Below are 16181 nucleotides of genomic sequence, written 5' to 3'. Positions count from 1 at the left end.
ATGGGGGTCCACGGCCCAAAAACATCTAGTTTTGGGGTCTTTGACATGAAAACATTTGAAAACAACTGATACAGAAATATGAGGGTTTTTCAGAAAAAAGTGTAATTTCTGTAGAATCGATCTCGGGTCAAAACGGCTTAACCCATTTGGGTCGGGAACCCCTTTTGGTGTTTTAAACATTATGTTATAATTTAGCTATTGAAAAATAGCAGATCTACAAGCTCATAGCGCGCCAATATTTTTTTCAGAACAAACGTTTTTAACTCAAATCTTTGCTTCTGGAGGAGGTCCCTGGAACAACATATTTTCAGATGGGGGGGGGGGGGTCTCGGAGGCCAATTACAGATCATTTTGGGGGTTCTTGACATGAAATATTGAGTGATGTAGGCCTATAGAAACATGAGGTATTTCAGAAAACTGTCGGGATGTAGAATCTGATCTCAGGTCTAAACGGCTTAAGGACCAGATGAACCTTGGTGTTGTAGCGGTGGGGGTCTGGGGGGGGGGGGTGCAGGGGGGGAGGTCTGGCCGCGCGCGGCCCGGCTGTCCGCATGGCTTCACGCCGAGCGGCCAAATGGACGGTTAGAAGTGTTACGACTGCTGTGGAGGAGTCTTTGTTCACATGTGGGCTGGTTAAATGCTAAGTGCTTGTTCTGCTTGTGAAGGTCAGGACAGACTGAGGCGCACGCTGGGCCTTAATTGCCACCCTCCCCCATCCCCCCCCCCCCCCCTCACATTCAAGTAATCAGCAGCTTGATTGGTGTAATCCTAACGAGGATGGAAGAAAAAAGACAAAGAAGAGAGAGAGAGAGAGAGAGAGACGAGGCTGTGCGGACGTAAACCTGTAAAGATGGTAATCTACCAGCCTGTAGATTTGTAGGAGGACTGATTCTCACCGCTAGGACATAAAAAACCCAGGAAAGATTCAGACGCACTAATTGTTTTCCGTCCAGCCGTTGGACGAGGCTGAGTCACCAGGACGATCAGAGACAGACGTAGGAAAGGACATGTACACTGGTCAGAGACATCCATCCATCTTCAGCCGCTTATCCGTAGTCTGGTCACAGGGGCAACAGCTCCACCAGAGTGCTCCAGGCTTCCCTCTCCAGAGCAACATTGGGGACTTCCTCCTGGGGGATTCCGAGACGTTCCAAGGCCAGTTTGAGTCGATGTGTTTCCTCCATCTGGTCCTTGGTCTCCTCCCAGTTGGACGTGATCCTTGGCCACTCGGTGGCGCGCTATGAATAGGACACGCACGCTGGTCAGAGACATTCAGACAGGCGCGCGCGCACAGTATTCAGACAGGCACGCGCACACAGTATTCAGACAGGCACGCGTGATATTCAGACAGCCAGCAATTGTCAGAAACAATGCCTCGCATTATGACACATTGTGAGCTCCAGGGTGTTACAGGGTTGACGGTGACCCTGTATTGATCTGTGTCCTCTAGGGTGTTACGGGTTGACAGTGACCCTGTATTAATCTGTGTCCTCCAGGGTGTTACGGGGTTGACGGTGACCCTGTATTAATCGGTGTCCTCCAGGTGTTACGGGGTTGACGGTGACCCTGTATTAATCTGTGTCCTCCAGGGTGTTACGGGGTTGACGGTGACCCTGTATTAATCTGTGTCCTCCAGGGTGTTACGGGGTTGACGGTGACCCTGTATTAATCTGTGTCCTCCAGGGTGTTACGGGGTTGACGGTGACCCTGTATTAATCTGTGTCCTCCAGGGTGTTACGGGGTTGACGGTGACCCTGTATTAATCTGTGTCCTCCAGGTGTTACGGGGTTGACGGTGACCCTGTATTAATCTGTGTCCTCCAGGGTGTTACGGGGTTGACGGCGAGAGCGACAGCATCATGAGCTCGGCCTCAGAGAACTCCACGGAGCCGTGGTTCTGCGACGCCTGCAAGAACGGAGTCACGCCCAGCTGTGAGCTCTGCCCCAATCAGGACGGCATCTTCAAGGAGACGGACGCCGGCAGGTAGGCCTTGGTTTGGTCCACCCGTCCTGGTGGGGTGGGGGAACTTGGTTTGGTCCACCCGTCCTGGTGGGGTGGGGGGGGGGGGGGGGCTTGGTTTGGTCCACCCGTCCTGGTGGAGACTGAAGTGTGTTTCTATATAACACAGTGAGCTGTCCATGGTGCTGAAGTGTGTTTCTATATAACACAGTGAGCTGTCCATGGTGCTGAAGTGTGTTTCTATATAACACAGTGAGCTGTCCATGGTGCTGAAGTGTGTTTCTATATAACACAGTGAGCTGTCCATGGTGCTGAAGTGTGTTTCTATATAACACAGTGAGCTGTCCATGGTGCTGAAGTGTGTTTCTATAACAACACAGTGAGCTGTCCATGGTGCTGAAGTGTGTTTCTATATAACAACACAGTGAGCTGTCCATGGTGCTGAAGTGTGTTTCTATATAACAGTGAGCTGTCATGGTGCTGAAGTGTGTTTCTATATAACACAGTGAGCTGTCCATGGTGCTGAAGTGTGTTTCTATAACAACACAGTGAGCTGTCCATGGTGCTGAAGTGTGTTTCTATTATAACACAGTGAGCTGTCCATGGTGCTGAAGTGTGTTTCTATATAGCACAGTGAGCTGTCCATGGTGCTGAAGTGTGTTTCTATTATAACACAGTGAGCTGTCCATGGTGCACTCTTTCTGCACCCGTTGAACCCGCCAAACCAAACGCAGATAATTAGCATTCATCAGAGCCAGCCAGTGAAACTAATAAACGATATTGACCTATTGACCTTTATGTCGGTCAAGAACACAAATAATTTAATCTATCTGAAATTGTGCATCAGAAATAAGTTTGAGAGAGAGAGGGAGAGAGGGGGGGGGTGGGGGATTGGTGTGGGAAGAGAGGCAGCGAGAGAGACACACATAAAGAGAGAGAGAGAGAAAGAGAGAGAGAGAGAGAGAGAGAGAGAGAGAGAGAGAGAGGCACACACAGAGAGAGTGTGTGATGTGAAGCATGGAGACTCGGGCCTCTCCGTTATCTGTGATAGTGTGTGTGTGTGTGTGTGTGTGTGTGTGTGTGTGTGTGTGTGCTCCTCTCAGTCCCCTGCACCCGAATTTGCTACTTCACTAGAGCATGAAAAACAGTTCAAATTAACCTATTCTGGACTGAGGTCGGGTAAGGGAAGGCTTCAAAAACCTCATTTGTTTTGAGCGGTGCTCTGCCTTTTTCATGTCTAGGACCCCCAGAATTATCTCTATTGGGCCACGGACCCCCCCATCTCAAATATGTAGTTCCAGGGACCCACTGAGGACCTGCCTGGGACCCACCGAGTAGCGCGCCACTCGGTGGCGTGCTACAAGCTTGTAGATCTGCTATTTTTTGGGGGAAAAATCGAAGAACGACTGACATAGAAACGTAGCTTTTTCAGAAACTGTCAGGATGCAGAAGAACATTTTGTAGAATCTGATCTGGAGTCAGAACGGGTTTAAAACACAGAGGGGGGTTCCCGTCCTGAGTTGTATAATCTGATCTGGGGTCAGAACGGGTTCCCGTCCTCAGTGGGTTAAAGTGTGGAGGCAGCAGCAGCGTCTCGGCGGTGCGGCGCTGCTCGGCTGCAGATGGATATCTCTATATTGGCTTGGTGGGATTCTTTCTCCTAACACGTTCTGGCCTGGAAGCATTATGTCATACGCCTAGCCGTTGAAAGACAGCAGATCTACAGAGCTCAAGATATGCTGTTCTGCTTGTAGTTCTGCTTGCAGTTCTGCTTGCGGTTGGGGGGGGGGGGGGGGGGGGGGCGGCGGTCAAATACATATAATGCTGGGGGTCCGACTCCTTGACATGAAGATATTTGAGAACCACTGATGTAGAACATGAGGGTTTTTTCAGAAAACTGTCTCTCTCTCTCAAAAACTGTCTTGGGTCAAAATGGGCTAAAGTCCTTCAGCGCATTTGAAATTGTGTCACAACGCTGAACTCTAGCTCCCCCCTCCCCCCCCCCCACAACACAGTCTGGGTGGGGGGAGGGGGGGGGGGGGTTCAAAAATCCATACAGATCAACCAGTGCTGGAGCTTTGTGCCTTTCTCCACGCATGCAAGCAATTTACACACACGCACGCACGCACGCACACACGCACTCACACACACACACACAACCACACACACACACACACACACACAACCACACACACACACACACACACAACCACACACGCGCCGATCTCCTTTCATTGTCTGGAGTAATTGACTACAGTTAAAGGACCACTTCACCACTTTTCAATATTCACGATAAAATTCCACCATTTTTAAGGGCCGCATTCTGATTGGCCAGTATGAGATGATACATGATGACTCATTCTGTGTCTCATAGGAGGGCTGTGGGCAGTTCAGAAACCAGTCTGTGTCTCATAGGAGGGCTGTGGCGGTTCAGAACCAGTCTGTGTCTCATAGGAGGGCTGTGGGCGGTTCAGAAACCAGTCTGTGTCTCATAGGAGGGCTGTGGGCGGTTCAGAAACCAGTCTGTGTCTCATAGGAGGGCTGTGGCCGGTTCAGAAACCAGTCTGTGTCTCATAGGAGGGCTGTGGGCGGTTCAGAAACCAGTCTGTGTCTCATAGGAGGGCTGTGGGCGGTTCAGAAACCAGTCTGTGTCTCATAGGAGGGCTGTGGGCGGTTCAGAAACAAGTCTGTGTCTCATAGGAGGGCTGTGGGCGGTTCAGAAACCAGTCTGTGTCTCATAGGAGGGCTGTGGGCAGTTCAGAAACCAGTCTGTGTCTCATAGGAGGGCTGTGGGCGGTTCAGAAACCAGTCTGTGTCTCATAGGAGGGCTGTGGGCGGTTCAGAAACCAGTCTGTGTCTCATAGGAGGGCTGTGGGCGGTTCAGAAACAAGTCTGTGTCTCATAGGAGGGCTGTGGGCGGTTCAGAAACCAGTCTGTGTCTCATAGGAGGGCTGTGGCGGTCAGAAACCAGTCTGTGTCTCATAGGAGGGCTGTGGGCGGTTCAGAAACCAGTCTGTGTCTCATAGGAGGGCTGTGGGCGGTTCAGAAACAAGTCTGTGTCTCATAGGAGGGCTGTGGGCGGTTCAGAAACCAGTCTGTGTCTCATAGGAGGGCTGTGGGCGGTTCAGAAACCAGTCTGTGTCTCATAGGAGGGCTGTGGGCGGTTCAAAAACCTTTCTGTCGCTGTGTGGGTGCATGTGGTGTGTGTGTGTGTGTGTTGGGGCTAACGGTGTGTGTGTGTGTGTGTGTGTGTGTGTGTGTGTGTGTGTGTGTGTGTGTGTGTGTGTGTTGGGGCTAACGGTGTGTGTGTGTGTGTGTGTGTGTGTGTTGGGGCTAACGGTGTGTGTGTGTGTGTGGTTGTGTGTGTGTGTGTGTGTGTGTGTTGGGGCTAACGGTGTGTGTGTGTGTGTGTGTGTGTGTGTGTGTGTGTGTTGGGGCTAACGGTGTGTGTGTGTGTGTGTGTGTGTGTGTGTGTGTGTCCAGGTGGGTGCACGTGGTGTGTGCTCTCTACGTTCCCGGTGTGGCGTTCGGAGACATCGACAAACTACGGCCGGTGACTCTGACGGAGATGAACTACAGCAAGTACGGAGCCAAGGTAACCTCTGACCTTTGACCTGTGTTAACATGTTGACGTGTTCTCTCCCAACAGGATTGTAGTTTCTGTGTTAACATGTTGTTAAAGGAGAATTCCATACTAAAAGGCTTTCTTACCTTTCTTTGTAGTTGTTACGTTCCCCACCAAAGAGGTCCAGGTGTTATTTTGTGCAAAAGCTCCTTATTGGCTATTTCCCCTACCATAAGCCCTCAATGAATTGCATTGAATTGAATGGGAATTGAATGGGGCTATGGGTGTTGTGCTAATTCAATTATTTCCAACGCTCAAAATTATATATTTTTTGTATATACCGTCTCTTCATAATGTAAATAATATCCCAAGCGGTACAGTTTACTACTTATTTCAATGGAAATAAGCGGACTAGCACAACACCCCATAGCCCCATTCAATTCCCATTCCATTCAATGCAATTCATTGAGGGCTTATGGTAGGGGAAATAGCCAATAAGGAGCTTTTGCACAAAAAACACCTGGACCTCTTTGGTGGGGACGTAACAACTACAAAGAAAGGTAAGAAAGATAAGAAAGCATTCTAGCATGGAATTCTCCTTTAACATGTTGTTGACGTGTTCTCTCCCAACAGGAGTGTAGTTTCTGTGAGGACGCTCGCTTCGCGCGCACCGGCGTGTGCATCAGCTGTGACGCCGGCATGTGTCGCTCCTACTTCCACGTCACGTGTGCCCAGAGGGAGGGCTACTGTCTGAGGCCGCCGCAGAGGAGGTGAGGGGGGTAATACAGTAACAGCGAGTCACCTGACCTGGTACAATTTGTTTCCATAAAATATCAGTGTTTTCCCTGCACTATGCGGTGGTCTGACGTCAATATTGCTAGGGGGCGCAAGTTCACAGGTTCATGTACTTTTCTTTTTGCATTGTAATCCCCATAGGGGGGGTTTTAGATCGCCTCAAATATGAACTGTGTTTGGATAAATAAATAAACATGTCATCTCGGCCGCTTCAACTCATATGGATATGAAGAATCAACTGACTGAGAGAAAACGCTAATGTTACTGCTGCTAAATTAGTTAATTTTTTGCTAGAAACAGACTGTATCATATATGACTGACTGTCATAAACGACACAGAGACACCTCCCTGACAATATAACGATACAGAGACACCTCCCTGACAATATAACGATACAGAGACACCTCCCTGACAATATAACGATACAGAGACACCTCCCTGACAATATAACGATACAGAGACACCTCCCTGACAATATAACGATACAGAGACACCTCCCTGACAATATAACAATACAGAGACACCTCCCTGACAATATAACGATACAGAGACACCTCCCTGACAATATGACGATACAGAGACACCTATCTGACAATAGAAAGACACAGAGACACCTCCCTGACAATATAACGATACAGAGACACCTATCTGACAATAGAAAGACACAGAGACACCTCCCTGACAATATAACGATACAGAGACACCTCCCTGACAATATAACGATACAGAGACACCTCCCTAACAATATAACGACACAGAGACACCTCCCTGACAATATAACGATACAGAGACACCTCCCTGACAATATAACGATACAGAGACACCTCCCTGACAATATAACGATACAGAGACACCTCCCTGACAATATAACGATACAGAGACACCTCCCTGACAATATAACGATACAGAGACACCTCCCTGACAATATAACGATACAGAGACACCTCCCTAACAATATAACGACACAGAGACACCTCCCTGACAATATAACGATACAGAGACACCTCCCTGACAATATAACGACACAGAGACACCTCCCTGACAATATAACGACACAGAGACACACCTCCCTGACAATATAACGATACAGAGACACCTCCCTGACAATATAACGACACAGAGACACCTCCCTGACAATATAACGACACAGAGACACCTCCCTAACAATATAACGATACAGAGACACCTCCCTGACAATATAACGATACAGAGACACCTCCCTGACAATATAACGATACAGAGACACCTCCCTGACAATATAACGATACAGAGACACCTCCCTGACAATATAACGATACAGAGACACCTCCCTGACAATATAACGATACAGAGACACCTCCCTAACAATATAACGACACAGAGACACCTCCCTGACAATATAACGACACAGAGACACCTCCCTGACAATATAACGATACAGAGACACCTCCCTGACAATATAACGATACAGAGACACCTCCCTGCCAATATAACGACACAGAGACACCTCCCTGACAATATAACGATACAGAGACACCTCCCTGACAATATAACGATACAGAGACACCTCCCTGACAATATAACGACACAGAGACACCTCCCTGACAATATAACGATACAGAGACACCTCCCTGACAATATAACGACACAGAGACACCTCCCTGACAATATAACGATACAGAGACACCTCCCTGACAATATAACGATACAGAGACACCTCCCTGACAATAACACTGAGACAGCTTGTTTATTTTTGGAACAACGATTTTAAGATGAGCCCATGTTATTCTCCATAGAGAAATTACGCAGCGTTTTCAGACATTTTGTAAATGCCGGTACCATGAAGATTCAGTCTGCAGCTATTTTTAACCCATTCTGGACGGGAACCCTTTTTGGTGTTTATCAGCATTATGTTATACTTTAGCTTGTTATACTTTTTAGCTGAAAAATAGCAGATCTACAAGCTCACAAGCTTGTAGATCGTTCGCTTCTTTCAGAGCGAACGTTTCTAACTCAAGTCTTTGCTTGACTTGACTCCAGCAAAGACTCCATATGTTGTTCCAGGGGGTCCCTGGAACCAGGGGGTCCCTGGAACAACATATTATCAGATAGGGGTCTGCGGCCAAATACAGATAATTCTGGGGGTTCTTGACATGAAAAAGGTTGAGCACCACTGATGTAGAAACATGAGGTTTTAACCCTGTGAGCACCACTGATGTAGAAACATGAGGTTTTAACCCTGTGAGCACCACTGATATAGAAACATGAGGTTTTTCAGAAAACGGTCTTAAAACTCATTTAGAAGGCATTTGTAGAATCGTCCTCAGGTCTAGATGGGTTAATTGGTGTTTTTTAACGAGCTACCTCGTTAAGCCCTATCTGCACTTGATAATCACATATAATTGATTATAGTTATGCAATTACAGACGGCGCAGAAATACACGACAACTTATTTACTTCATGTGTTTCCTTAATTAAGACATTGATTAACAGATTTTAAAAAATAAATAAATGGACGTTTTTTTTGTTTGTTTCACTTCCATCTGTTCTTCACAAATAAGCCGTTAGACTCCATTGACGTTTCAAGTCATTTAATCCATTCTGACCGGGAACCCATTCTGGTGTTAGCATCATGTTATGCTTTAGCTATTGAAAAACAGCAGATCTACAAGCTCGTAGCGCGCCACCGAGTGGCGCGCTACGAGCTTGTAGGTCTGCTATTTTTGAAAAATGACTGACATTTTTAGAATCTGATCTCAGGGTAGAATGTGTCCAGTGGAAACCTCGTATGAATCTGATCTCAGGTCAGAATGGGTTAAGCATTGATTTGTTTTGGTGCGTTTTAATTCAGTCAAGCGTTTTATGGGATTATATAAATTTCAGTCGACTAAATTATGTGTCTGCGCTTCATTAGATAACATGTTCATATAAAATAGTTGCCGCGCTACGAGCTTATAGGTCTGCTTTTGTTTTTAGAACATGTGTGAAAACGTGGCGCAGATTTTGAAAATATACATTCTTTCACAGCGAACGTTTTTAACTCGAATCTGAGCTGCTGGGCGGGGTCCCAGGGGGTCCCTGGAACAACATATTTTGAGGTGGGGGGGTCGGAGGCCAATTACACATAATTCTACCACAGGTCGTTAAGAGGAAGCAATTTGATTGGTTGAAACAGCCTTCTAGCCGGTGGTTAAACCACTAAACACCACCGCCTAATCAAAACAAAGAATTCAGCCGCTCTGTTCTCCCAGAGCGCTATAGCAAACGCGGTGGCTAGGCTAGCTAGTTTATTGGGACATTTGTGGTCGTAGTGACTACATCTGTCATTGAAAAGATATATTCTTTCAGCGATTCTCTTTGTTTTTAGGGTAACTGTTGTAGAATAGCAATATTACACTTGAGGGTGTTGTTTAACGTGATTATTGCCACTTCAGTGATGCTTGTGGAACTCGACTCGACTGACCGCATCCCTGCCGTGGCAATAATCACGTTAACCCACACCCTCTCGTGTAATATTGCTTAATTCTGGTGGTCCTTGGCATGGTACACTTGGAACCACTGACACAGAAACATGAGACATTTGTAGAATCGTCCTGAGGTCCAAATTAGTTAATCCACTGAGCTGTGGGCGAAGTAGGAGGCAGAGATAGTATCCTCACCCACACACACCCTTAAGACATTTAGACCTGAGGACTTCTAAATGATGAAAAAAAATACATGTTTCTATGTCAGTGGTTCTCTAGCCTGGGGTCCACCTATGCTTTCTATGTCAGTGGTTCTCTAGCCTGGGGTCCTAACCTATGCTTTCTGTGTCAGTGGTTCTCTAGCCTGGGGTCCTAACCTATGCTTTCTGTGTCAGTGGTTCTCTAGCCTGGGGTCCACCTATGCTTTCTGTGTCAGTGGTTCTCTAGCCTGGGGTCCTAACCTATGCTTTCTGTGTCAGTGGTTCTCTAGCCTGGGGTCCTAACCTATGCTTTCTGTGTCAGTGGTTCTCTAGTCTGGGGTCCTAACCTATGCTTTCTGTGTCAGTGGTTCTCTAGTCTGGGGTCCACCTATGCTTTCTGTGTCAGTGGTTCTCTAGCCTGGGGTCCTAACCTATGCTTTCTGTGTCAGTGGTTCTCTAGCCTGGGGTCCTAACCTATGCTTTCTGTGTCAGTGGTTCTCTAGCCTGGGGTCCTAACCTATGCTTTCTGTGTCAGTGGTTCTCTAGCCTGGGGTCCTAACCTATGCTTTCTGTGTCAGTGGTTCTCTAGCCTGGGGTCCTAACCTATGCTTTCTGTGTCAGTGGTTCTCTAGCCTGGGGTCCTAACCTATGCTTTCTGTGTCAGTGGTTCTCTAGCCTGGGGTCCTAACCTATGCTTTCTGTGTCAGTGGTTCTCTAGCCTGGGGTCCTAACCTATGCTTTCTGTGTCAGTGGTTCTCTAGCCTGGGGTCCTAACCTATGCTTTCTGTGTCAGTGGTTCTCTAGCCTGGGGTCCACCTATGCTTTCTATGGCATAGGCAGGATCCGCCGGGAGAAGACTGTCGGGATTTAGAATACATTTTGTACAATCTGGTCTCGGGTGTCAATGGGTTAAGGTTACATCATGTTTTATGTGCAATAAGGGCTACGTGCAATATGGACACATCTGTTTTTCTTCTTCTCATATAATTATTTATGTATTTACTTATTTAAATGACTACTGCTCAGCTCATGCTACTGTTAATACTGTTACTACTGTAAATGTATCCTCCTTACTGACATGTTTGCACCATTGGTGAGATGCGAAAATACCTTTCGCTGTGCTGTACTTGTACTGTACATTGACAATACATTTTAATCTCATCTCATCATGTATCTTCCAGGACATCATAGGGTTACATCATGTTTTATGTATCTTCCAGGACATCGTAGGGTTACCTCATGTTTTATGTATCTTCCAGGACGTCATAGGGTTACATCATGTTTTATGTATCTTCCAGGACATCATAGGGTTACATCATGTTTTATGTATCTTCCAGGACATCATAGGGTTACATCATGTTTTATGTATCTTCCAGGACATCATAGGGTTACATCATGTTTTATGTATCTTCCAGGACATCGTAGGGTTACATCATGTTTTATGTATCTTCCAGGACATCATAGGGTTACATCATGTTTTATGTATCTTCCAGGACATCATAGGGTTACATCATGTTTTATGTATCTTCCAGGACATCGTAGGGTTACATCATGTTTTATGTATCTTCCAGGACATCGTAGGGTTACATCATGTTTTATGTATCTTCCAGGACATCGTAGGGTTACATCATGTTTTATGTATCTTCCAGGACATCGTAGGGTTACATCATGTTTTATGTATCTTCCAGGACATCGTAGGGTTACATCATGTTTTATGTATCTTCCAGGACATTACGTCATGTTTTATGTATCTTCCAGGACATCGCGGACCCGTTCTTTGCGTACTGCAAGCAGCACGCCGACCGCTTCGACAGGAAGTGGAAGAGGAAGAACTTCCTGGCGCTGCAGTCGTACTGCAAGGTGTCACTGCAGGAGAGAGAGAAGCAGCTCGCCCCCGAGGTCAGCAAGGTTAGTATGACCTTTGACCTTTAACCCCTAGGCCCCCGAGGTCAGCAAGGTTAGTTTGACCTTTAACCCCTAGCCCCCGAGGTCAGCAAGGATAGTATGACCTTTTGTGGTGTTTGACCTTTTCGATAGACCCTGTTTAAGATAGTAGCAGCACCAAGTTTCAACAACCTTAAAAAAACATTAAAACATCAGTATTCAGTGATTTAAACGGGTTTTCAATGTAATGAGTCCCAGGATGCAGGGATGGTCTTTTATAAATGAGTCCCAGGATGCAGGGATGGTCTTTTTATAAATGAGTCCCAGGATGCAGGGATGGTCTTTTATAAATGAGTCCCAGGATGCAGGGATGGTCTTTTTAGAAATGAGTCCCAGGGTGCAGGGATGGTCTTTTTAGAGATGAGTCCCAGGATGCAGGGATGGTCTTTTAGAGATGAGTCCCAGGATGCAGGGATGGTCTTTTAGAAATGAGTCCCAGGATGCAGGGATGGTCTTTTAGAAATGAGTCCCAGGGTGCAGGGATAGGCTTTTTAGAAATGAGTCCCAGGATGCAGGGATGGTCTTTTTAGAGATGAGTCCCAGGATGCAGGGATGGTCTTTTAGAGATGAGTCCCAGGATGCAGGGATGGTCTTTTAGAAATGAGTCCCAGGATGCAGGGATGGTCTTTTAGAGATGAGTCCCAGGATGCAGGGATGGTCTTTTAGAGATGAGTCCCAGGATGCAGGGATGGTCTTTTTATAAATGAGTCCCAGGATGCAGGGATTGGCTTTTAGAAATGAGTCCCAGGATGCAGGGATGGTCTTTTAGAGATGAGTCCCAGGATGCAGGGATTGGCTTTTAGAAATGAGTCCCAGGATGCAGGGATTGTCTTTTATTAATGAGTCCCAGGATGCAGGGATGGTCTTTTATAAATGAGTCCCAGTATGCAGGGATGGTCTTTTAGAAATGAGTCCCAGGATGCAGGGATGGTCTTTTTAGAAATGAGTCCCAGGATGCAGGGATGGTCTTTTTATAAATGAGTCCCAGGATGCAGGGATGGTCTTTTAGAGATGAGTCCCAGGATGCAGGGATTGGCTTTTAGAAATGAGTCCCAGGATGCAGGGATGGTCTTTTAGAGATGAGTCCCAGGATGCAGGGATGGTCTTTTAGAAATGAGTCCCAGTATGCAGGGATGGTCTTTTTAGAAATGAGTCCCAGGATGCAGGGATGGTCTTTTAGAGATGAGTCCCAGGATGCAGGGATGGTCTTTTTAGAGATGAGTCCCAGGATGCAGGGATGGTCTTTTAGAGATGAGTCCCAGGGACATTTTATGAGTCCCAATTTAGGAGTCATATTTTGCCATTTTGTTTTACAAATTGCAGCATTTAACTACCATTTTTATAGGGTTATAATGTGGTTATATTCATGTAGAAAACAGAAGAAGAAATTATTATTATAACTAAAGCTAGCAAAATAAAGTACTTTTCTCGCAATTTTCTTTTGACGTGTATTATTTTTACTGGTCATGCCGAGTACAGTAGTGCATCCCGTGGCTGTGGAGGTCGTTGTTTTATCGCGTCCCTTAGCTAGAAACTACATTTTGCGATGCAAAATGCACCCTATTTTAAAGGGATTGTGACAATAAAACAAAGGTTTTGGAATTGTTCTTATTTATTTTTTGTAGGTTTTCTAATCTCAATTGCACCCAAAAAACATGAACTTTTAACATTCAGTATAGATTTTCTGTGATCTGGGGGGTTTTCTGGCTCAAACAGGTGCTCTGATTTGCCGGCAGTTTGTGATGTAAGAGCCTGCAAATCCCATATACGTCAATGGGATTTGCCAGCAGATGTCACTGTTTTCACTGTGTTGCCTGCTTTCATTGTAGCTCAAAAGGCTTCCAAACTGGTTGGAATAACGTGTTCCTTCCACCCGCTACGTCCAACCAGGGAAACTCCCCCCTGTCAGGTGTAAAAGGAGCAACTTGGACACTCAGGCATGAAGGAAGCATGAGTTCAAGTCCGTTGCTCTCCCCAGGTTGGCGGAGGGTGTGTAGAGCCCAGGATCACAGTAGATGATTGACACAGGGGTGAAAAATGGGTTACAAAATCGTGGGATAAAAAATATAAGAAAGAAAAGGCTTCCAAACCCCAAAGAAAACTTCAGACCACAGAAAATCCACTGAATGTTCAAAGTTCAGGTTTTTTGGGTGTAATTGAGGTCATATAACCCTCTGTTATAGTCAACCAAACCAACACTGGTGTGAATCCCCCCCCCCAACCAGGCCCGCGTCACCACGCGCCTCCAGCAGTACCGCACCAAGGCGGAGCTGTCGCGGAACACGCGGCCACAGGCCTGGGTGCCGCGCGAGAAGCTGCCGCGGCCGCTGACCTCCAGCGCTTCGGCCATCCGCAAGCTGATGAGGAAGGCGGAGCTGATGGGCATCAGCACGGACATCTTCCCCGTGGACACGTCCGACACGTCGGCCAGCATGGACGGACGACGCAAGCACAAGCAGCCCGCGCTGAGCGCCGACTTCGTCAACTACTATCTGGGTAAGGGCGGTCAGCGCTGACCCCTGGTGGAGGGGAAAGGAACTGGTTGGAATAACGTGTTCCTTCCACGCGCTACGCTACGTCCAACCAGGGAAACTCCCCCCTGTCAGGTGTCAAGGAGCAACTTGGACACTCAGGCATGAAGGAAGCATGAGTTCAAGTCCGTTGGTCTCCCCTTGTCCCCCATATATGGGGACTAGGTTGGTCTCCCCTTGTCCCCCATATATGGGGACTAGGTTGGTCTCCCCTTGTCCCCCATATATGGGGACTAGGTTTGTCTCCCCTTGTCCCCCATATATGGGGACTAGGTTGGTGGAGGGTGTGTAGAGCCCAGGATCACATTAGATAATTGACACAGGGGTGAAAAATGGGTTACAAAAGCGTGGGATAAAAAAAAGAAAAAGTAATGTCAGCTCTGACCACAGACTAAGTTAACTGTTACCTGGGTAAGGGCTGTCAGCTCTGACCACAGACTAAGTTAAGTATTACCTGGGTAAGGACTGTCAGCTCTGACCACAGACTAAGTTAACTATTACCTGGGTAAGAACCATTGTTGCATGCTGATAATTAGGCCCGACAAAATGCATTTCAGTCGACTAAATCAACTGTAGATTTTAGTCAACTAAAATCTCATGATATTTTGTCGACGAACTAGACTAACACTAAGACAGTCCAGGCGACTAAAATGTGACTAAAACTAAATTCAAACTATTCAAGAGACTAATGACTAAAATAAAAAAACATGAGGGTGATTGTAGATCTGTGATTCCAGAGAGGAACATGAGGGTGATTGTAGATCTGTGATTCCAGAGAGGAACATGAGGGTGATTGTAGATCTGTGATGCCAGAGAGGAACATGAGGGTGATTGTATATCTGTGATTCCAGAGAGGAACATGAGGGTGATTGTAGATCTGTGATTCCAGAGAGGAACATGAGGGTGATTGTAGATCTGTTATTCCAGAGAGGAACATGAGGGTGATTGTAGATCTGTGATTCCAGAGAGGAACATGAGGGTGATTGTAGATCTGTTATTCCAGAGAGGAACATGAGGGTGATTGTAGATCTGTGATTCCAGAGAGGAACATGAGGGTGATTGTAGATCTGTTATTCCAGAGAGGAACATGAGGGTGATTGTAGATCTGTTATTCCAGAGAGGAACATGAGGGTGATTGTAGATCTGTTATTCCAGAGAGAGGAACATGAGGGTGATTGTATATCTGTTATTCCAGAGAGTAACATGAGGGTGATTGTAGATCTGTTATCCCAGAGAGTAACATGAGGGTGATTGTAGATCTGTTATTCCAGAGAGGAACATGAGGGTGATTGTAGATCTGTGATTCCAGAGAGGAACATGAGGGTGATTGTAGATCTGTTATTCCAGAGAGAGGAACATGAGGGTGATTGTAGATCTGTTATCCCAGAGAGTAACATGAGGGTGATTGTAGATCTGTTATTCCAGAGAGGAACATGAGGGTGATTGTATATCTGTTATTCCAGAGAGTAACATGAGGGTGATTGTAGATCTGTTATCCCAGAGAGTAACATGAGGGTGATTGTAGATCTGTTTTTCCAGAGAGGAACATGAGGGTGATTGTAGATCTGTTATTCCAGAGAGTAACATGAGGGTGATTGTAGATCTGTTATCCCAGAGAGTAACATGAGGGTGATTGTAGATCTGTTTTTCCAGAGAGGAACATGAGGGTGATTGTAGATCTGTTATTCCAGAGAGGAACATGAGGGTGATTGTAGATCTGTTATTCCAGAGAGGAACATGAGGG

General features: G+C 46.4%; 1 protein-coding gene across 1 annotated transcript in view; it reads left to right on the top strand.

Annotated features, from left to right (window-relative positions):
- The window catches only part of phf14 (PHD finger protein 14), a gene marked incomplete at its 5' end in the record, with an annotated part of 165507 nt that overhangs the window by 39805 nt on the left and 109521 nt on the right, over positions 1-16181 (top strand). The window contains 6 exon segments of the mRNA XM_080787290.1: positions 1824-1983; positions 5443-5554; positions 6158-6266; positions 6269-6294; positions 11721-11870; positions 14132-14402. Coding sequence (XP_080643416.1) covers positions 1824-1983; positions 5443-5554; positions 6158-6266; positions 6269-6294; positions 11721-11870; positions 14132-14402 — 828 coding nt within the window.

Source organism: Protomyctophum bolini (assembly GCF_963924005.1).
Source record: "Protomyctophum bolini genome assembly, chromosome: 17".
Classification (NCBI taxonomy): Eukaryota; Metazoa; Chordata; class Actinopteri; order Myctophiformes; family Myctophidae; genus Protomyctophum; species Protomyctophum bolini.
Note: the sequence above shows the minus strand (reverse complement) of the source record. Positions and strands in the feature narration are given on the sequence as shown.